The following is a 19,619-nucleotide window of genomic DNA, read 5'->3' on the forward strand; positions in this document are numbered from 1 at the left end:
CTGCGCAAGGCACCGCAGGGGAGTTTGCCTGTAGCTCCTCTGCTTGCCAATTTGTTTAAGGTAACTTTTTTTTTTTTTTTTTTGTCCGTTTGGTAAATGCATACGCATATGCATATGTATATTCATATGGGTGATAAGAGGCTTTTTCCCGTTGGGCATATGTGGCGATGTGGAGGCGTTCACCCGACAAGGTTGGTAATGTGAAAGTGTGTTGTGAGCCCGTTGAGCATGCAACCTGCGGAGGTGCAAAAAAAAAAAAAAAAAAGGGGGGGAGGTTCCGATCAGCTCGATCGACTCGCGTGGGTGGTATGACGACCATGTGGGGGAAAAAGTTGCTTGAATGAACGAGGAAATGTCCCGAGGAAACATTCGCGGAAGCATCGTTCGGAAATCCGCGTCACTTGTTTGTGCCAGCCAATGTGAAGTGAACTCCCTCGTGGCCACTTCAATGTTTTTAGCTTTCCGTTTAAGTGTTACATTTGAGCTTGCATTTTTATCCGGGCGCGTTTTTTTTTTTTTTTTTTTTTTTTGTTTTTGTTTCGTTTGTTCGAGGTGGGGAGAAAGGTGATGTGACGGAGTTGCAAAGTGGCCCAGTGAACAGAGCGGACATGCGCATGTAACAGCTGCTTGTGTAACTGCTGCGCGTGTAACTACTGCACGTGTAATTGTTGCACGCGTAACTGCTGCACGTGGGGAATGTGAGTCTTCCCTGTTACTGTTATGTGAAGCGGCAAGGACCAGCATGCACAATTGCTGCTCCCGCACGCTTGCACTGTTCTGACGATTTTTGTATTCACCATGTATACAGAGAAGCTGAACCTGAACTCGGAGAACGAGAAGATCACGAGTCTGGACTTCCAGCCGTGTTCGACGGTCAACCGATTGGCTATCTCCAGTTTACACCAAATAAAAATATATCGAATCCCAGTATATGACACAAGTTCAAGGAGGAAAATACGCATAGAGCTACTCTTCATTAGCAATGACCACAACTTGGTATATATTAATACGATCAGGTGGAGTTTCAACGGGCAATACTTGGCCAGTTGTGACAGCGGGGGGACATTGGTATGCTACGAACTGGACTGCAACAGGAATGGAAAAGTACCACAGGAGGAAATAACCCCCCTACCAAAGGAAGTAACGGCAAATTGTGCACTAGGAAATATTTGCACTACACCAAACAGTAACAATAGAGAAGACTGGAAAATTACGAGGTGCATAAAAATTTTGGAGAGTGGCGAAATTTTCGACCTGGCTTGGTCAAGGGATAATGAGCATGTGGTATGTGGCGTGTCCAAAGGAATGGTATATATTTTTAACCTAAAGAAATCTTACATTTCTCAGAAACTTTTTGTTAAAGGGACGAGGGAAAACATAAAAGGGGTATGTTTTCATCCGACGAATAATTCGATCATCGCACAGAGTAGTGACAATATCGTATGTCTGTGGAGAAAAATAAACACCTACCCTGAGGAGAAGAATTTGCTGCTAATATGCGGTGGACAAAGCGGAAGGAGTTTCGACAAAGAAGAGAAGGAAGATACGTCTTCTAAGCAGTACGAGGGGACAAATACAACCCAGGGGGGAGACTCCACTCAGTCGCAAAGAATCACCAGAGAGCATTTCGAATGCTTGTATGAAGAACATATGAACCAGACGGACAAAAACATTGACACGCCAACGATCAGACACATCTATTTCGACAGCTTTGGAAAATATGCTAGCATCACTCACATTCCAAATGATGGAAGAAACTGTGGCGTACTTCTGAAGATTAATAATAGTGAACAGGTAAACAGGAGGAGGTTGTTCCTCGATGGACATGACAGCTGTATTAGGGTTGCCAAAATTGGCCATAAGGTTTTCATCGATCGGAGGAAAAAAAAATTATACAGCTTGTATTGCCAGTGTAGTGACAATGGGGTCATCTCCCTGTGGAAGATTTTCCTAAAAAGGGTTAAGCACTCGGGGAGGACACACCATCCAAGGGGGAACACCCACCTGGTCCAGGGTAGGCACCCCTCCGAAGTGGACAAACAGCATAAACAAGCGCAACAACAACCACCACAACAACAACCATCCAACGAACCATCCAACGAACCACCACAACACTCACCATCGCAACGGAGGTATTCCCCTTCAAATGGACAACTGCCCCATGCAAACCGGAAGAAGAAAAAAAAAAAAGTCAACAGGTACGCCAAGTGCTTCCTAATAATCCAAAGCCTGCTCGAGGAACAGACCTGTGCAGTGGACGCAAGTTGGTCCAGTGTGTCCGACCAACTCGTCATTGGCGCATCTAACGGGTCCGTCTACATCGTGCAAATAAACGTTCACGCGTTGAAGCTGAAACCCTTTTACAACCAAGTCTTCCTTAAAATTAACGAAATTACACTCAAGTGTAACGGGGACTATGCAGCAGACATCGCACAACAGAGCAGCGCCAAAGTCAAGTCGGGAAGAGACTTAGTAGAAAAGAAAGCAAGGAACAGAATAGCTCCAAGAATAAAGTACCTCTACGATGAGCATGGGAACATTGTGCAGAACGCAAAATCGCATGATGTCATTCACATCCTGCAGTGCACAATTTGTACTGACCAGGTGGATCACGCCCTCTACTTTGGGAGTACTTTGAAACGGGGACCTTCTTCAGGGGGTCTCCTTTTGGGAGGGGGGAAGTATCGTAACAGGCGTATCAATTATAGATTCAACTTTCCCTCCTTCGTGAGGTCCTTCCTTTGCGTAGTTTTCAAATGCGTCGAGTTTGTACTGACGGGATTACTACCCCTGTGGGAGGTGCATGCAGCCGCTGCGGAATCACCCCAGGAGGTCAGTAGTGAGGGCGGTCATAGCGGTCATAGCGGTGACAGCGGTAACAGGCGGCAGAGCAATTATAGCGGTGGTGGTAGTGGCATGAGTAACGGTTTGGGTGATTCCGTGGGTAGCGGTGGTGGAGGAAGCGGAACGATGGGCAGTGGAGACGACGAAGATGATGGGAATGACAGGGATCGGCGAAGGGGAAATTACGCCACGGATGATCAGGTAGATGATGAAGAAGAGGAACCACTGGAAGAGGAGGAAGAGGAAAACGAAGCAGATGACGACGAAGGAGATGACACCCCCATGGGAAGTAACCCCCCCGTGGGAAGTAACCTCCGTAGTAGCAACAGCCGCAGCAGCTACAGCCGAAGCGGCCCCGTCATGGGTGCAACAGAAGCACCGACGGATTACAAGAGAAACACCAGGCAGAGCAAAAACAAAGGAAAAAGCAAAAAAAAAACAAAAAGTAAAGTAAAAAGTACTAAAGAAAAAAAGGTAAAGAACAGAAGCATAAGCAGAAGCGGAAGAGAGAGGAAAGGAAGCAGACTTACCAAAAGTCACATAGACATTGGTCACTACTTAACTAGCAATGAAAACCTCAGTATCGTCAATGTGGAATACGTTAATGAGGACAATGAGGTTATGAACCCCTACAGTAACAGCCACATGCATAGCAATAGATCTCGTAGGACCGTTTCCGGATATTTTCCAAATGATGACGGAAGCAGGTCGTCTTCCCCTATGAGCTCTCTCCAGGATGATGAGTCCATGGATGAGAGCAGCAAAAATATCGATTTGAAAATTCTCGACATTATTCGGAACCAGTACAATAAGGAGAGTAACGCAGATACGACCATACCTCTTCTGCATGATGGCCTTTGCGCCTTCCCCCCGGTGGAGGACTGCGGTGGGGGGAACAGCTACGTGAGCAAGGTGGATGATAATTCCAGGTACCTGGTGAAGAAAGAGGGAAGGGGGAATGAAGACCGGAAGAAAAATAAAGTGAAGGAGGGCTGCGTGGTCAGCAAGAGGGACAGGAAGAAGGTTGCCAAGCGAAACGAGGGGAAGAAGAGGGTCAAAAAGGAAGGGAAGAAAAAGCCCAAAAAGGGGAGAACTACAGGGGTGGAAACGGTCAAGCAGGTCTCTAACCTGACAGCCCACGGAACCTCTGAACGCGAAGAGGAAGAAACCAAAACAGCAACGACCGTGATGTCGGAGCGACCCAAAAGGGAATCTCCAGAAGGACATCCAGCAGAGGCGATTATTCAGTCAATGGAGCAGTTTAATGGAGACCCGTATGGAGGAATGGCGGGGAAGTGTGCGCCAAAGTCCAGGAAGGAGGCAAGGAGAGAAGCAAAAAGGGAGGCCAAGAAGGAAGCGAAGGAGGCAAGAAAAAAAGTCAAAAGGGGAGAAAAAAATACAAACGAAAATGGACGTGAAGACAAGGCGATCGAGCACACGAACCGTCTAATGGAGGACACCCAGGAGGACGGGAAGGGGGAGTATTTGAAAGGGGAGGCACCACATGCTGTGTGTAGTGAAACGAGGGAAGCTAAGGAGGTCAGAAGGGAGGCCAAAAGGGAAGTCAGAAGGGAAGCCATAAAGCATCCAAGCAAGGACCCCAGCCGAAACGTCAGCCCGAAAAAAAAGAAGAAACCTAAGAAACGCAAAAGCGGAAAAAACTCAGACAGGGAGTGGGACAATTTCAACCCCCACGTGGATCTCTGCTACTCGGAGGAAGCGGAGCTCGTGCCCAAAGAGCCCCCAAGAGAAAGCAAGGAAATCATGGATTCATACAATATAGAAAAAAACGAAACATATGAAGGTAAAAATAGGGGCAGCGAATTTTATTCTTCCAATGATGTGAACGCTGGAGAGTTATCTAGATCGAACGAGGTTAAGGGGAACTACACAAGTGAATGTCCTGAGGACTACAACAACCAGGACCAGACAAGCGTGACGCCCAAATATGGGATGAATCTACTAGGGGGACAGTTCTCACAACCAGGTGAGAGCATTAGGAAAGACAGTGTAGTGAGGAGCCCTTCACTAGAGGATGAAGAGCTGGCATCCAGTGAGAGGAACAATCATATGTGTGTAGATGCAGATGAATACAGTGAGGGCTACAACGGTGAATGCGTCGATGAGTTCGTGGATGCGCGTAGTAGTGTGCTTAACAGTGACTACGGGGACGATCGGTTGGAAGGCGATCGGTTGGAAGATGATCGGTTGGATGACGATCGGTTGGATGACGATCGGTTGGATGACGATCGGTTGGAAGATGATCGATTGGAAGATGATCCGTTGGATGACGATCCTGAGGAAGGCGACCACATGGAAGACGATCCTGAGGAAGACAATCGGTTGGATGACAGTCACTTGGAAGACGACCACATGAAAGACGATCCCGAGGAAGACGATCACTTGGAAGACGATGCTGAGGAAGACGGTCACTTGGATGACGATGCTGAGGAAGACGATCACGTGGAAGACGATGCTGAGGAAGACGATCACGTGGAAGAGGGTCAATCTGACGACCTTGCTGAGAAATCCTGCGATACTCATAGCAGTACCAACGAGGAAAGGAACGCAACGTATAAGCGGAGCTTCGAAAGGACGAGTCCATACAATTCATATAAACGTAGAAAAAGAGAACACCCAAACAAAAAAGGCAAAGTGGAAGGAAGGAGTTTTTATTCCAATGGGATATCAGATCAGAGACTGCACAGTGCACCAGTGAAGAAAAACGTCATAGACATTGGGAATTCTGAAGAAGAGGAAGACACATTAGTACGCGGTGAAGGTAGGATGGATGCAGACGGAGTGAAGAAGAACCTGAAAAAGGCAATCTATGTGATTGGAGGGGGAGAGGAAGGAGACGATGAAGAGGGAGAGGAACATAACAGCGTGGGGGCTGAAATAATAATGCTGGATGGGGGGGTCGTGCAGGAGGTGCCCCAAGAGGAGATGCAGTCACTGTCACAACAATCGGGGTCAAATCAATCTCTGTCAAATCAATCATTGTCAAATCGATCATTGTCAAATCAATCATTGTCGATGCAACCAAGTGCGGTGCAACCCCTTCCGAGGAAAACGCAGCTGTACGAAGAAGCACACGGAACGCATAACTACACAGAGAGGGAAATCAACCTGATCGAAGAGGACTCTGTCGAGACGGAAGAGCAAGACGGTTTGCGTGAGATGGAGGATGCAATGCAAGAGGAGACAATTCCCAAAGGAGTGAAGAAGGAAAACTATTACGAAAGAGATGCCAGCGGAGACAACCTCAGTGTGAAAACACTGAAGAGGTATACATTGGACGGAGTAAACAACAGCGGTAGTAAGAGGGTCCCAACTGAGGGGTTTGAAAAAATCATCGGACGGGGTGGTGGCTCCTCCAATAGGAATAACATCCACGGGAAGAGGAACTGGATAAATGTGTCTACCTCATCGGAGAGGGAGGAAGACACGTCCAAGAGCGGCAAAAACGGAGGCAGCACCTACAGTGATGCAATCAACGGAAGCAATTCCAGTGGTGAGAGAAACCACATAGATAACGTCCACGTGGAAAAGTACAAAAATAAAATATTTTTTTTTGACAGTAGGAGGGAAAATTGTCTTATCTGCTGCATGTTGGGGGATGGCTCTACTAACTCGGTCGATCATGTTGCACATTCCATCGAGGGAAGGAGATCCTTCTACCTCCTGTGGGAAGATGAAGTAGCAGGAAAATTGATTAAACAGGTCCTGTTTGGTAATTACCTCTTCGTAGTAACAGCACAAAAAGGGTTATACATACTTAACGTGTTTCACATAGAAAGCAGGTTGGTGCTTTACAACTTTGTCCTCCCATTGACGACACGCGTCTGTGACATCTGTGTCATAAAGAACTTGCGTGTAGGGAGGGACATCTACACCTTCTTCTACCTCCGTGATTCTAAGAAGAGTTACTACATTTACCAGCTACTGAATTATTGCACCGTTTCGTTGTTGTATCAATTGGAGACAGCAGAACTGGGTTTTGAAGTGCAAAGCGTCAGGATGAACTTTATTGAGAGGCTAAGCAGGAGTGGTTCTACCCAGGGGGGGGTAAAAAAGAGGAGAAAACGTCTAAGATGTTTTGCGAAGTATATGCTAGCCAAACAGCGAAAGGGTGATGTGGTTAGCGGAAAAAAGGGCAACCACAAGAGGGGTGGCGTCAGAGGGGGAAGTGCCCTAAACGGATTCCTCAAAAAGTGCAAGAAGAAAATAAAGAAGAAAAAAAAGACGAAGAAAAAGAAGAAAAAGGAAACAAAAATGAAGACAAAAAAGAATACGAAAAGGAAGACGAAAAAGAAGACGAAAAAGAAGACGAAAAAGAAGGCGAAGCCCAGTTGCGGGGTCATACCCAAGCAGAAGGGCATTAAGAAGCTAATAAAATACATGACCTTTTATGAATACCCCAGTGAAAGTAACCACGAAGGGGAAGATCCAGAGAAGGTGAATCCCAATTGGGTGGAATTGTCTCATAACGTAGGGGGGATAGAAATGGAGGAAGCTTCCTTGGGGGGGGACACTTCCCATTTTTGCATCGGGGGAAATGCGGACGTGGGAGAAGACCAGACGAACGTTAATACCTACCAGGAGGGGGTAACCATTAGGCCGCCCTCAGGTGAAGCTGATTATGAGCACCATGTGAGAAGCGAAAGTGGCGGTGATGTGGATCATATTGATGGGGTGGACGACCCCCCTGTGGAGGACGACCTCCCCTTGGGAAGCAGCAGCGCCAACTTTGGGGACACCAAGTGGGAGGAAGAAAAGGTAATTCCTTCCTCCCTCTACCCTGCGAACGAATCGGACCTGTGGACTCATTATCCAGTGCACCCCGTAACAGAAGACGGTGCAGAAGTGCATTACTTAGTGGGTGACCAAAATGGGTGGAACTGGTTGCAGCGTCCCACGAAGAGACAGATGGATGACGCGTTTGACAGGAACATACACGGAAGTGACCTTTTGTATGATTCGATTTATAGGAAGAAATGCTTCCTCTACAGCTACATGTGTATTTTTATATACTTTAACAATGGGATGATTTTTCTGGTTCGAAGGAACTTGATTGCGAAGGGGGGACAAGGTGCGGCTCACCAGATGAGTAACCAGGCAACTACCCTTTCGCTAACCGAGGAGCTGTGCCATGATGACGGGGTTACCCTGGCAACCCGTCTGGACAACGTCTACTATAACAAGTCGCTTTACTGCGATGTGCAGATAGAGGAGGTAGACACTGTCGACTTTAGTATGGTCGATGCTAGCATGGTGGACGATGGCGCCGTCCAGGGTGGCAGCCTCCTCAGCAGAAGCGCTCATAGTGTAAGAAGGAACCCACACATCGGCACCTGCGAAGACCTGCACGCAATACAAAAAGAGGGACTAAAGAACCTGTACACGTATAGCAACTTTTTTAGCGTCTACGATTTCGATATAAAGGAGCTACTCGGAAGTGACGACATTTTTGAGGATATAAAGGGGGGGAGTAAAATGAAAAAGAAGAAGAGTCGGATGAAGAAGAAAAACAGGACAAACGGGATAGATCTGCACAGAGGAAGAGAAGACCCCCAGGAGTACTGCTCAGATGCAAGAAATAGCTCCACTACCAACACAGCATCTGACCTCTCCCAAAATATGACCCTAGCCCATAAGATTTACACCATTGTGAGGAATAAAAATTGCCTTTTAAAAGACGCCATTCATAGGGACAGTCGGGTGGATCATTTAACAAGTCCAGCAGAAGAGGAAGAGTTAAAGGAACCCCATTTGAAAGAAGCAATGTTCGAGGGATGTGCCCAATTGGGAGACAAATGGATAGAGACCCCCCAACTGGGAAGTGAAAAAGTGCCATGCGTGAGTCCCCAACTGGATGAGCCAAATAACCATCCCCACGCACACAGTAGTCCAACGGAAGGACATCCCCTTCCCTGGAGTGACTACAATGAAGACCTGCCCGACGGGCTGACGAAGCCCCAAGAGGGGGAGGAGCAGTTCCAGTCGGCCGAAGAGCGAAGCGGCAGCAGGGAAGGCAAGAACGATGGTGACTGTGTAGACTTCCATGATGGTGACAGCGACGCAGACATAAATGGTTCAGATTGCGCAGACTTCAGTAGTTCAGACTGCGAAGACATGAATGGCTTAGACAGCGCCCTGGGGAAGAAACCCAATGTGTACCTCAAGACGGTAAAGTTCCTGGAAACGCAAATGCGTTACAGCATCTTACTAATGAACAAAAGGATCTTTTTAAAATATCTACACGAATATCTGAAGCTGCTGCTGGAGTATGTAGACATCCAGAGGATTCAGCAGATCTTCCAATATTTCATCCACGCAACATTGTACCATTCGCAAGCCTTCCTGTCCGATTTACACATTTTTTTAGAAGGCATGGAGCAACCCTACTGGGTGGATACGAATGCGTTACTATCCATGAATGTGCATTTCTTCTTTTTGGTTCTGTTCATTTATCACAACTTTTTACTGCCCATGTGGAGGAAGGTGAAGAGGAAGAGGAGGAAGGTCGGCAGCCAGGTTAATCCTCGCTTCCAACCCTTTCTGGCCTTCCTGAAGGAGGCGCGAAATTTCATACGTCACATCCAGAGGACCTTCCAGCACAACTTTCGTTACATAGCATAGCGTCTTCGTGAAACGCACGTGTGTACATACATGCATGCTTTGTGTTGTGTGTGTATACATGCATTCCCGTTTGTTTGTTTTTTGCCACACCGTACATAAAAATGACAACAAAAAAAAGAAAAAATTAATATTAGGAGAAACGAATGAAAGTGAAACATGAGGGGAAACTTTTCCCATCCGGTAAGGGTTAGAAAAAACAAATGGAATTTTTGGACAAATGTTGGGACAGGCTACTGTATGACGCGAACTTCACAGGTACTCCACCTGCACCATGTTGGAATTCCCCAGGATGTCGCTCTCCGTGGGTACCTCCTGCGTGAAGGGGTCGTCGTCAATCGACGCTTTATACAGTTCCAGCTTTTTCAGAAACTTGGAATGGATCTTCTGCACCCGCTCCGTGTCCAGCACGAGCTCCTTGTGTTCCTCGGGCGTCTTCTCCCAGATGTGCGGGTTCAGGTATTCCAGTCCTACGGGGTCAGATAAGGAAGCGGTGAAATGACGATACGGTGTGATGACGACATGACGATACGGTGTGATGACGAATCAGCTGGTCGACCTACCCGGGGGGGGCTTGTAATCCGGGTAACCGTCCGATGAAACCAGTTGGTTATGCGGTGCAGTGAACCGCCGCTCGAACGAGGTGTACTCATCCGTGTACTCCTTTATCGTTCGTTCAGTTTCCTGGTTCACCGTAATATCGTCATTCACGACGCAGCTGCCCTGTCGAATTTTTTCCAAAGCGATCTCCATATTTATTAGTGCCCTCTTCATAATACGAGGGTTAACCTTCTTATCCCAGGAAAAGGTTTTGTCAATTCCTGTGCCATACATGAGTGCGTTGTTCTGTTTGTCGTAGAATAAAATTTTCGACTGATCTTTTTTCAGCCAAATGCCCTTTAGGAACCTCGGTTGGTAGTTCTGTCTCTTTAGGAAGTCCTCCTGGCTAGCTAGCGAATTGTTGAAAATGGTAAAGTCATAATTCTTCTCATCTTTTATGGCATATGGTTCTTCGATGAATTCACCAGGTGGGAGAGAAATGTATACAAAGTTGGAGAGATAATCTTTAAAAAAAATGTGGTCGAAAAATTGGAGAGTGTTATCCACTAAGATGACGTCCTTTTTCCGGTAAATTTTTGGGTTCCTCATGTCTTCCACCAGGACGTCGTAAATGTCTCTGGACAAACAGGGGGTTACCTCATCCTGAGGGGAATTCCTCTCCTTCTTCCTAACATGCATGATTTTATTGTTCTGAACATTGCACAGGTATTCCATGTAGTCGTTATCGTAGTCAACAATTTTTACCCTGTACCGTTTACCCATCTTCTTTTGCTTCTTCCTCGGTTTGCAGAGCGTCATTGGGGGTGAGACCGATTCGGCTTCAGTGTCGGAAGCATACTCTGCTGCTGTGAGATCTTTGTCCGGTGCCCCCTCTTGACATTCTACCTCCTTGTTCGTATACTTCAACTTAATAAAGGTGTCTAAAATATCCATGTCCACCTTTTCGTGATTTGCGAACTTCTTCTGGGCGAGGCTCCTGTTCTCCATGTATTCGGGCTTCTCCTCCAGGTCGTAGATGGGGTTTAAGTTTGTATCCACTTCGTGGTTGTAGTCCAGGTAGTTCTTTACCTTCGGGATGTAACCCTCTGCGTACTGCACGTGCGGCGCTACTTCACGCACCTCACAAAAGAAGATGCTTTCGTAGAGGCAAGACCTCGTGTAGGGGTCCTTCTCCAGGAACTCGCGTGCCTCTTCCTCGTCCCTGCAGTTGGCAATGGTCAGCTCGGCCAGGCAGTATCGTGCGAACTTCCCGAGGGGGGCACCACCAGCAGCGTCATCACGAGCATCAGTGGCGTTATCACTATTGGAGGTGTTATCCGAATACGTGGTTTCCGCCTCATTGGCTACGTTCGGATCTTGGTCGACACTGTTAACACGACGAATACTGCTATCCGAGTCGACCTCCACGGAAGAACAACGATCGTAGGCACCCATCTCCTGGTCGAACTTGGCCAGCACGCTCTTCGTCTGGGCCTCCGTAATAGGCAAGTACTGCTTAGGAGTCAAAAACAGATCCTTCAAATTATCCTTTGCGGCCCGTTTCAAAACACCCAACTTGAAAACCATATTAGAACGAATAAAAAAACGCATGTGCTTTTCATACAGTGCGTTCATGTGGTCCAGTTTGTCCTGGTTAAAAAATTTTAGAAATAAATAATTTTTCTGTAGGAACAAGTTGGGAAAGATACCCAGTAAGAAGTGGTCACTGTTCTGTTCGTAGGCATATAAGTATAGTTCCTCACACAGTCCCAGCTTCACATAAGGGTTGGATTTCAAAAACATATCTGCGTAGTGCAAATTTACGGACGTGAAGAAAAGCAGATTGCCAATAATATTTTCCTTCCTCTTTAAATTGAAGACCATTAACACCTTGGACGTGTTCTGGTATATCCTCGTGGAAAGCTTCACCCAGGAGAGGAACTCCAAGGCGTATCTATGGCGAACGTTTTTATTAAACCTTTCATAAATTTGTTCATCATTTTCATTCTCGTAATTATACTTCTTGTCTAAGAAAAGACAGACGTACACTTTCCAGTGCACAGGAACAGACGGGTAGTAGAGATCCTCTTCTCTAATATTCCTCTCCAGATTTTCTATCTTGTTTGCATTGTAAACTCTTTTGAATTTTTTCATCGGCCCATCGTTTTCTCCATCGTAATATATGGGTAAATGTTCGTAATATTTGTGCACGTGATCTCCTCCAAAATCTTTATCTGCAAACCTCCTTCCATACGTGTGGTACTTTTTCCTTTTTGTTTCTTCACTTAAGTCATCTGCTTCGTAGTGGACGTCCTCCGAGTGGTAGTCGTCTTCGCTGCACTCAATCATCGAATCAAAGTAGTTGTCCTTTATTTCGTTTTCGATGCACCCGCTTAGACTCTCATGCAATTCTGGATCCACGGGTTCCATGCGTTCGTTCTCTCCCTCGTCGAACAGGAAGGTTCTTTTGTTCTTTCTTCGCTCATGAACCTCTTTACGACTTCCTCCGGGGGTGCCACTAATTCCAATGAAGAAATTTTCTTTTCCTCTTTTTTTTCGCCTTCTCCCCCGCTGATATGTGTTCACTATATATTTTGTCCCCCTTGTTGCTTCTCCACGGGGGATGCTCCTCCCTTCGTTTAAACGACTAGTAAGGCGTGGCCCCTTTTGGCGTATACCCACCGACAGGGCCAACCTTCCACCCCCATGTAAGAACGCAAACAGGAGGAGCAACTCCGCTAGCAACTTGGACATGTTCTCACGCTAACGCAGCCTTCCCCGTGTGGTTACATCGTTTAAGCTCGTTTTATCCACAAGCTGTTAGCCAAGGGGGACTATTCGATCTTCTACGTGAGACTACTAGAAGGTGCACCCATTTGGTCTTCTTTCCCCATTTTGCGTATCCCCCCCAAAAGGTGGCACTTCCCTCCGGTGAGCCTTTCCCTATGTGCGGCAACTCCCACCTCTAACATGTTACCCTCTACACACTTCCACAACGCAATGGCTCGTCAAGGACAGACACTTACACGTAAGTTTCGCCTATCCCTTCCGTGGAGAGCGGCATGCACTGAAACGGGTTCATCGCAGAATGGCAAATGGGGACGAAACTGCCAAGAGGTGGTCATCCCATAAGTGCACAGAAATGCAAAGTCACCGTGTGGGAAAAACACAAAAGGGATAATAAAAAAACTCCTATTAAAAATTGCATCCACACGACACGTATGTGAACATAGCAAAAGGGAAATTAACCCAATTGAAGGAGGAAAAAAACATGGGGTATTTTGTGAGAACAGTTTGGTTGATCACCCGATGGGGGGTGTGAGGGACCCTATATGCGACTCTCCCCCTAGCGAGGATTTTTTTTTTTTTTTTGCCCATTCGATATTTTCCAATAGTTGGCACGCATTTGGGGGGCGTATAACTGGATTTACTTCCTTTTACCGATATGTACAACTCACGGGGGAGGTCAAACCGGGGAAACTCCCGCCTGTGTTGCCGAACTCCGCAGTGGGTTTAACAAATGTGCAGGGAAAAGGGCGCACTCAAAAATGTGCATGTCGATGTAACCACACATTCTTTAAATCGTGGGGGTGATAAAAGAAAAAGAAAATATATACCCACAGCGATAAGGACACGAAAGGTATCCAAGGCAACCGAAGTGGAAAAAAGCGGGCTCTCTACCATATGACTACGCAACACACATGCTTGGAACGACAACCCGCAGGGAACCCTCCCCTTTTATCGTCCTAAAGGGAGAAAAGCCTATCGTGCATAATCTTCGACCAATCGAACGCTCGAACGTTAGAGCGTAACAAACAAGGAACAAATCATTGTTGCGCAAACTCGCATGAGCATACACACACCTAACTGGTCTGTCAACCTTGCTGTGTGAGGAAAATAAACCCCCACTCCACCTAATCCATTTATGCCATCTCCACAAAACGTAGTCCCTTCATCTGAGCAACTAGGTGGGTAAGCCAAACTACCACGCATTACTCATCTGATTGGATAAGTTATGCCCTCTTGCAGGTTAAGCATTTTTTTTTTTTTCTCACGCACAGCCGAGCTCTGTTTCTTTGTAGTTATAAAAATGCCACGTCGAATTTGAAAAAAAGGGAGGAATTCTCCTAAGACCAGTTTTACATTCGGCCCTTCCAAGTTGGCAGCAAAATGGGGAAAACAGGACACGTACCATATGTTGCCCCATTTCTAGTGACCATCCAAACGGTAAACACATTATTACACTTCCTCGTTACATATTTCTCCCTTCCTCATAACCGCACAGTTGATGGAGAATGCGGAAAGGGATCCTTTTCTCGCGTTGTAAAGGTGTACCACATTTTCCACCTCATCGTCGACAAGCCTTATGCATGCGCCATGCATCGAGCGATCGCTTCGTGAGAACGCGTCCTACGAGGGAAATTCTTCGAAAGGACCAAAGGAAAGGAGACCAAAATTTGTGCACACAGAGTAATGTTAATTTGGCTAGCTGGAAATAAAAAAAAAAAAAAAAAAAAAAAAAAAAAAAAAAAAATAGCTGCTCAATTCTGAACAGTGAACATTTCGGAAGTGTACCAATGGCTGAAGTTCTTTTCCCACTTCTCATCACTTGAATTAATCTATATACAATGGGATGGAAAGGGCGCAGCGCTTGTTCTTATTCACATACACGCATGCGCACACAAAAGTGCATATATATATATATGTTCACATTGTGTACGCATTACGCACACTCATTGCGCACCTCCGAATAACCAAACGGGGGGGGCAGACGCTACTAACAGTTCTCGCCGCGGAACGACGCACACTTGGTTGCACATGCGTAAAGAAATGTTTCGCTCCCTCTTGCTTCCTTCTTCCGTGCACTCTCCCACTGCGGTGCACTGCAGAGTTCCGTCTTCCCGGATCAGGCCAAAAATTAGCTCACCATATTGTAAACGGCGCAGCCGAGTAAACCTGCACAGTTGACTCCTGCTTACATATGCAGACAGCAAGCGGGGGGGGGAACTCCCCCTTGAGTCGCACCACACGTAGCAAGCATACCACACCTTGACGATACTCGCTTGTCCAAAAAAAAAAAAAATAAACGACACACGCAGGGAAAATAACGTTCTAGGTGCACTATAACAATATTTTCCTGTTCTATTATCCATGGATCATTTCTTCTCGGGATTTATATAAATTTTCTGATCACCTTTTATGTAAAAGAAAAAAAAAAAATAATGATGATGATGGACGGAGGATAGTGGATGCACTGCGATTTGGGTTCCCGAGTTTTTCCCCTTTTCCGGTTCTTCGCCTTTTTCTGTTCAGCCATCCTCAGTAGAACAATGGGCAAACATTCACAGGGTAGAATTAACTCAAAAGAGTTGCGAGCGCAAGAATACGCATGGTAGTGTAACACACATTGGCCGTTTGGCAATTCGTCATTTTGCCATTTTTCACTTTTGCACATTCACTTGTGCATTTCCACTTTTGCGCTTTCACTTTTTCATTTTCCATGTGCGTAATTTTTAATTTCCCCAAGTTATTATTTTTTTTCTGTCGCACACCTTCCCCCAACTTTTTTCATCGCGGAATACACTTTTTTCGCATACCTGTCAACGCGACAAAGTCACCCTCCGCTCACACACTCTTTTCCACCTTAATACAAAGCTTCCCCGTCGGGCATCACTTGGACTTCGCACATCGTTTACCTTGTCCGGTTAGCAGCGCTTCCGTTGTTGCCACCACTTTGTTCTAATTTTTTTTACTCACCGAAGAAACGGTAGCGCGCTCACACTTCCATCCCCCGCTTGTACGCACGAAAGGTAATTTTTCCCCGAATAAATACAGATCCCCACAAATGAAATACGAACGTATTTCCCCTGTATGTACCTTTTAGACGAGCGCACTTTTTGCTTCGCCCCTCCGAATTTCTCTACGCAACAGCTAGCTAAAATGAGAAAAAAAAAAAAAAAAAAAATATGAACAAGTCAGCATATGCAGGTGTATTTCGCCACAGCTAGCTGTCTAGCCTTTTTTAATTACCGTTGCTATTGCTGTTGTTGCTTTTTTATTTACTATTTTTTTTTTTTTAAAAGCAAATTTGTTAATTTATCAATCTGTATGTCTGCGCATTTTCGCGCATCCCATGGTGACACGTGTCACCCGAATTGTCAATTGGTTAAATTGGGCAAAAGCACACACATGCGGGGGTTTTAAGAAATAAATAGTAGTAGAACAGAATACATTTTTTCATCCTCCCCCTTTTCAGGCGAAGCACCCTCCACACAAAGACACACACACATACAAATACACGAGGCAACATGCGACTGACCATCATCATTTTCTCCTTCGTCGTGTTCCTAGTGAAGGGACACATAGCAAAGGTTGATGACCAGAAAAGCTTTTCGAAGCTGTTCGACGAGAACTTGGTGAACAATTACGAGAAATTGTTTAAAGTCATAAAATGTCAATATTGTTTGACACAAAAGAAAGGAGCACAAAAGGAAAAATGCAAGCATATAATGAAAGAGTGCAAACATTTGCTGAAGGATGGAAAGTACTTAACTATGTTGAAAGATTTAATGAGTGACTTGAAGGTAGGCAACAACGAACATGTGTATGGACCGAACACAGAAGAGTTGAAGAAAATTATAAACTTCTTGGAGTTACACAAGCAAGAAATAAAGAAGATAAAAAACATGATTGACACTATTAAGAATAATAAAGCCATTTTATTAGTCAATGGAGGGAACAACCCAATGGTTCATAAGTTGAGCAAAAGAATGAAGTCACTAAAGAACAACGTTGAGTATATACAGAAGAGCCAAGACGCCATAACGAAACAGCTAAATCAGAATGACGCTGAGGTGAGTAATATACTGCCCGGTATATTTCACTTAAAAGGAACAACAAATAAGAATGCCAACGAACCTATCCAATTAGGAAACGTAACAGAAAATGATGAAGGACATAACTATGAATTAGGAAGCTTAGGTGTAGATGAAATGGTAAAGAACAGCATGAAGGGGTTATTTAAAGATGGTGAGGGGCTTATGGAAGTTGTGAAGAATACCCTGATGCAGGAAGGAGGAGGAATAGGTGGAGAACTAGTTAGCCTCATAGAAAAGGGAAAAGAAATTGGAGAAAAAATTGTTGACATTGAAGGAATGATAACGAAGAAAGATGGCACTGCCAACGCTGATGGAACGACCATCGAAAAGTTGGATCACTTCAAAACGGAGTTGTCTTCATATGAATTTCTTATAACCAGTCTTAAAGGAATCGTCTTGAGTAAACTTAAGGACATCTTGCTACGACTCTTATACAAGGCCTACATAATCTACAGGACTAAGAAGGCAAAAGAGTTGGGAGAAGATCCCCCAACTGAAGTGCCCGAGGACGAATACCTCAGTGAACTCAAAAAAGGAGGTCTAGAATTAGGAATAAAATTACTCTTCAACAAATTACGCTATTTACTAATCGTCATAAAAAAGAAGTTGTTCCCAAAAATGTTTGGACATAAAGAAGACAAGGTAAAGAAGGAGGTGAAGGCAACTCCCAAAAAGGTCACCCCTGGAGGTCCTCAGCTCAGTTCCAATATGTTGAGGGGTTCGGTATCCGAGGAAGACGTCAGTCTCATGACTAGCATAGACAACATGATTGAAGAAATTGATTTTTACGAGAAGGAAATATATAATAATCCACACACCGGGGGAGGAATTCAAGGGATGGATGACGACACGGAAGATGACGAAACGGATGAGGAGGAAGTAACCGAGGAGATAGTTGGAGAGGTAGTGGATCAGATTACACAAGAGGTGGCCGACCAGATAACTCATGGCGCGCTGGAAAATATCGCACAGGACATGGTCAACATAGAAGCAGTCGTGCAGCATATGTCCGTGGACATCGCCAAGATAAAGGCAATCGTGCAGGAGGTGACACAAGCAGTTGAGCAGGTTAAGCAGATCATAGACCAACAAAAAGTAAGCGAAACGGAAGAAAGTACTACTGACGCAGACCAGAAGGAAGTAAGCGAAACGGAACAAAATACAGCTCACGTGGACCAACAAGAAGTAAGCGAAACGGAACAAAATACAGCTCACGTAGACCAACAAGAAGTAAGCGAAACGGAACAAAATATAGCTCACGTAGACCAACAAGAAGTAAGTGAAACGGAACAAAATACAGCTCACGTAGACCAACAAGAAGTAAGCGAAACGGAGCAAAATACTACTGACGCAGACACGAAGGAAGTAAGCGAAACGGAACCAAATACAGCTCACGGGGACCAACAAGAAGTAAGCGAAACGGAGCAAAATACTACTGACGCAGACACGAAGGAAGTAAGCGAAACGGAACCAAATACAGCTCACGGGGACCAACAAGAAGTAAGCGAAACGGAGCAAAATACTACTGACGCAGACACGAAGGAAGTAAGCGAAACGGAACCAAATACAGCTCACGTGGACCAACAAGAAGTAAGCGAAACGGAACAAAATACAGCTCACGTAGACCAACAAGAAGTAAGCGAAACGGAACAAAATACAGCTCACGTAGACCAACAAGAAGTAAGCGAAACGGAACAAAATACAGCTCACGTAGACCAACAAGAAGTAAGCGAAACGGAACCCAATACAGCCGATCTAATCACTTCGTAGGAAAAAGGAGAAGTTGAGCCGAAAAGAAAAGGGGATGGAAGAGACGCTGCCCATGTGCCGAAAGATGAGCAATGAACATTGAAATTGTAGAGGAAGGCGTTTTTCCTCCTTTCCATCCGTTCTGTTCGCACTTTGTGATGTTTGCTCCCGCGAAGTTGGTTCCTTCGACGGGGGATGTCTAGATTAAAAATGGGGAAGTTTGTAAGCATATTAAGGAGGATCATCCCTTTCCCCTTCGTCCTTTTTTTTTTTTTTTTTTTTTTTTTTTTTTTAATATTTTATGCGGGGGAGTAACACTTTCAAGGGGGGTGCAGAAGAACTGAAGCATCTGGAAAGCCAACTTGAGCGTCACGTACAAATCACTTTGATGCCCCTCTTGCATCCCCACTTCGGTTTTACTGCCCCGTGGCACACTTTAAGGAACTACTTGGAGTGCCATCCACAGTGATAGAGGAGTGTGTCTGCCTTTGTGTTTTTTTTGTTCCGCTTTTTTTGTGTACGTCTTTACTACTCAGGAACGTGAGCATATATAAGATGATTAAAAAAAAATAAATAAAATGCTTCGTACGGGCCTATGATGTGCCTATTTTTTTCAGCGATGCATCTGTGTCGTTACGACAGAATAGGTTCCACGTGAGTGTGCGTCTCTGTGTTTTCCTGTCTGTGTTTCTGTGCACCTGTCCGTCCGTTTATGCCCGCTCGTTCTCCGTGTGCGTGGTTGCCCGTTGCCCCGTCTGCATTCACCCACTCGACTAGGCTTTCATTTCTGCACATGGATTTAAGTTATCCACTTCGTCCCACCCGTACGTTTTATCCTGTGTAATTTATTTTTTTAGTTCTACCCTTTATATATATATATATTTTTTCTTTTTAATTTTTAAGATTTCGCACTTAGTAAGATAAAACACAAAAAAAAGGGACAAAAAAAATGAGGCAAAGGGAGGGGTA

At 45.3% G+C, this 19,619-nt stretch overlaps 3 protein-coding genes across 3 annotated transcripts; 2 read left to right on the forward strand and 1 right to left on the reverse strand.

The window, feature by feature from the left end:
- Positions 1-798: 798 nt before the first annotated feature.
- Positions 799-9,486, forward strand: PCOAH_00053960 (Uncharacterized protein; the record flags this gene model as incomplete). The annotated part of the gene is made up of 1 exon (XM_020062176.1): positions 799-9,486. The coding sequence occupies one exon, from the start codon at positions 799-801 to the stop codon at positions 9,484-9,486; it is 8,688 nt and encodes a 2,895-aa protein (XP_019917724.1).
- Positions 9,487-9,735: 249 nt separating this feature from the next.
- PCOAH_00053970 (Uncharacterized protein) lies at positions 9,736-12,777 on the reverse strand (the record flags this gene model as incomplete). The annotated part of the gene is made up of 2 exons (XM_020062177.1): positions 9,736-9,953; positions 10,047-12,777. The coding sequence occupies 2 exons, from the start codon at positions 12,775-12,777 to the stop codon at positions 9,736-9,738; spliced, it is 2,949 nt and encodes a 982-aa protein (XP_019917606.1).
- A 3,554-nt stretch (positions 12,778-16,331) lies between these two features.
- PCOAH_00053980 (Merozoite surface protein-9) lies at positions 16,332-18,671 on the forward strand (the record flags this gene model as incomplete). The annotated part of the gene is made up of 1 exon (XM_020062178.1): positions 16,332-18,671. One exon carries the CDS (start codon positions 16,332-16,334, stop codon positions 18,669-18,671), a length of 2,340 nt encoding a protein of 779 aa, XP_019917587.1.
- Between the last annotated feature and the right edge of the window lie 948 nt (positions 18,672-19,619).

This window comes from Plasmodium coatneyi, chromosome 14, assembly GCF_001680005.1.
Source record: "Plasmodium coatneyi strain Hackeri chromosome 14, complete sequence".
Lineage (NCBI taxonomy): Eukaryota > Apicomplexa > Aconoidasida > Haemosporida > Plasmodiidae > Plasmodium > Plasmodium coatneyi.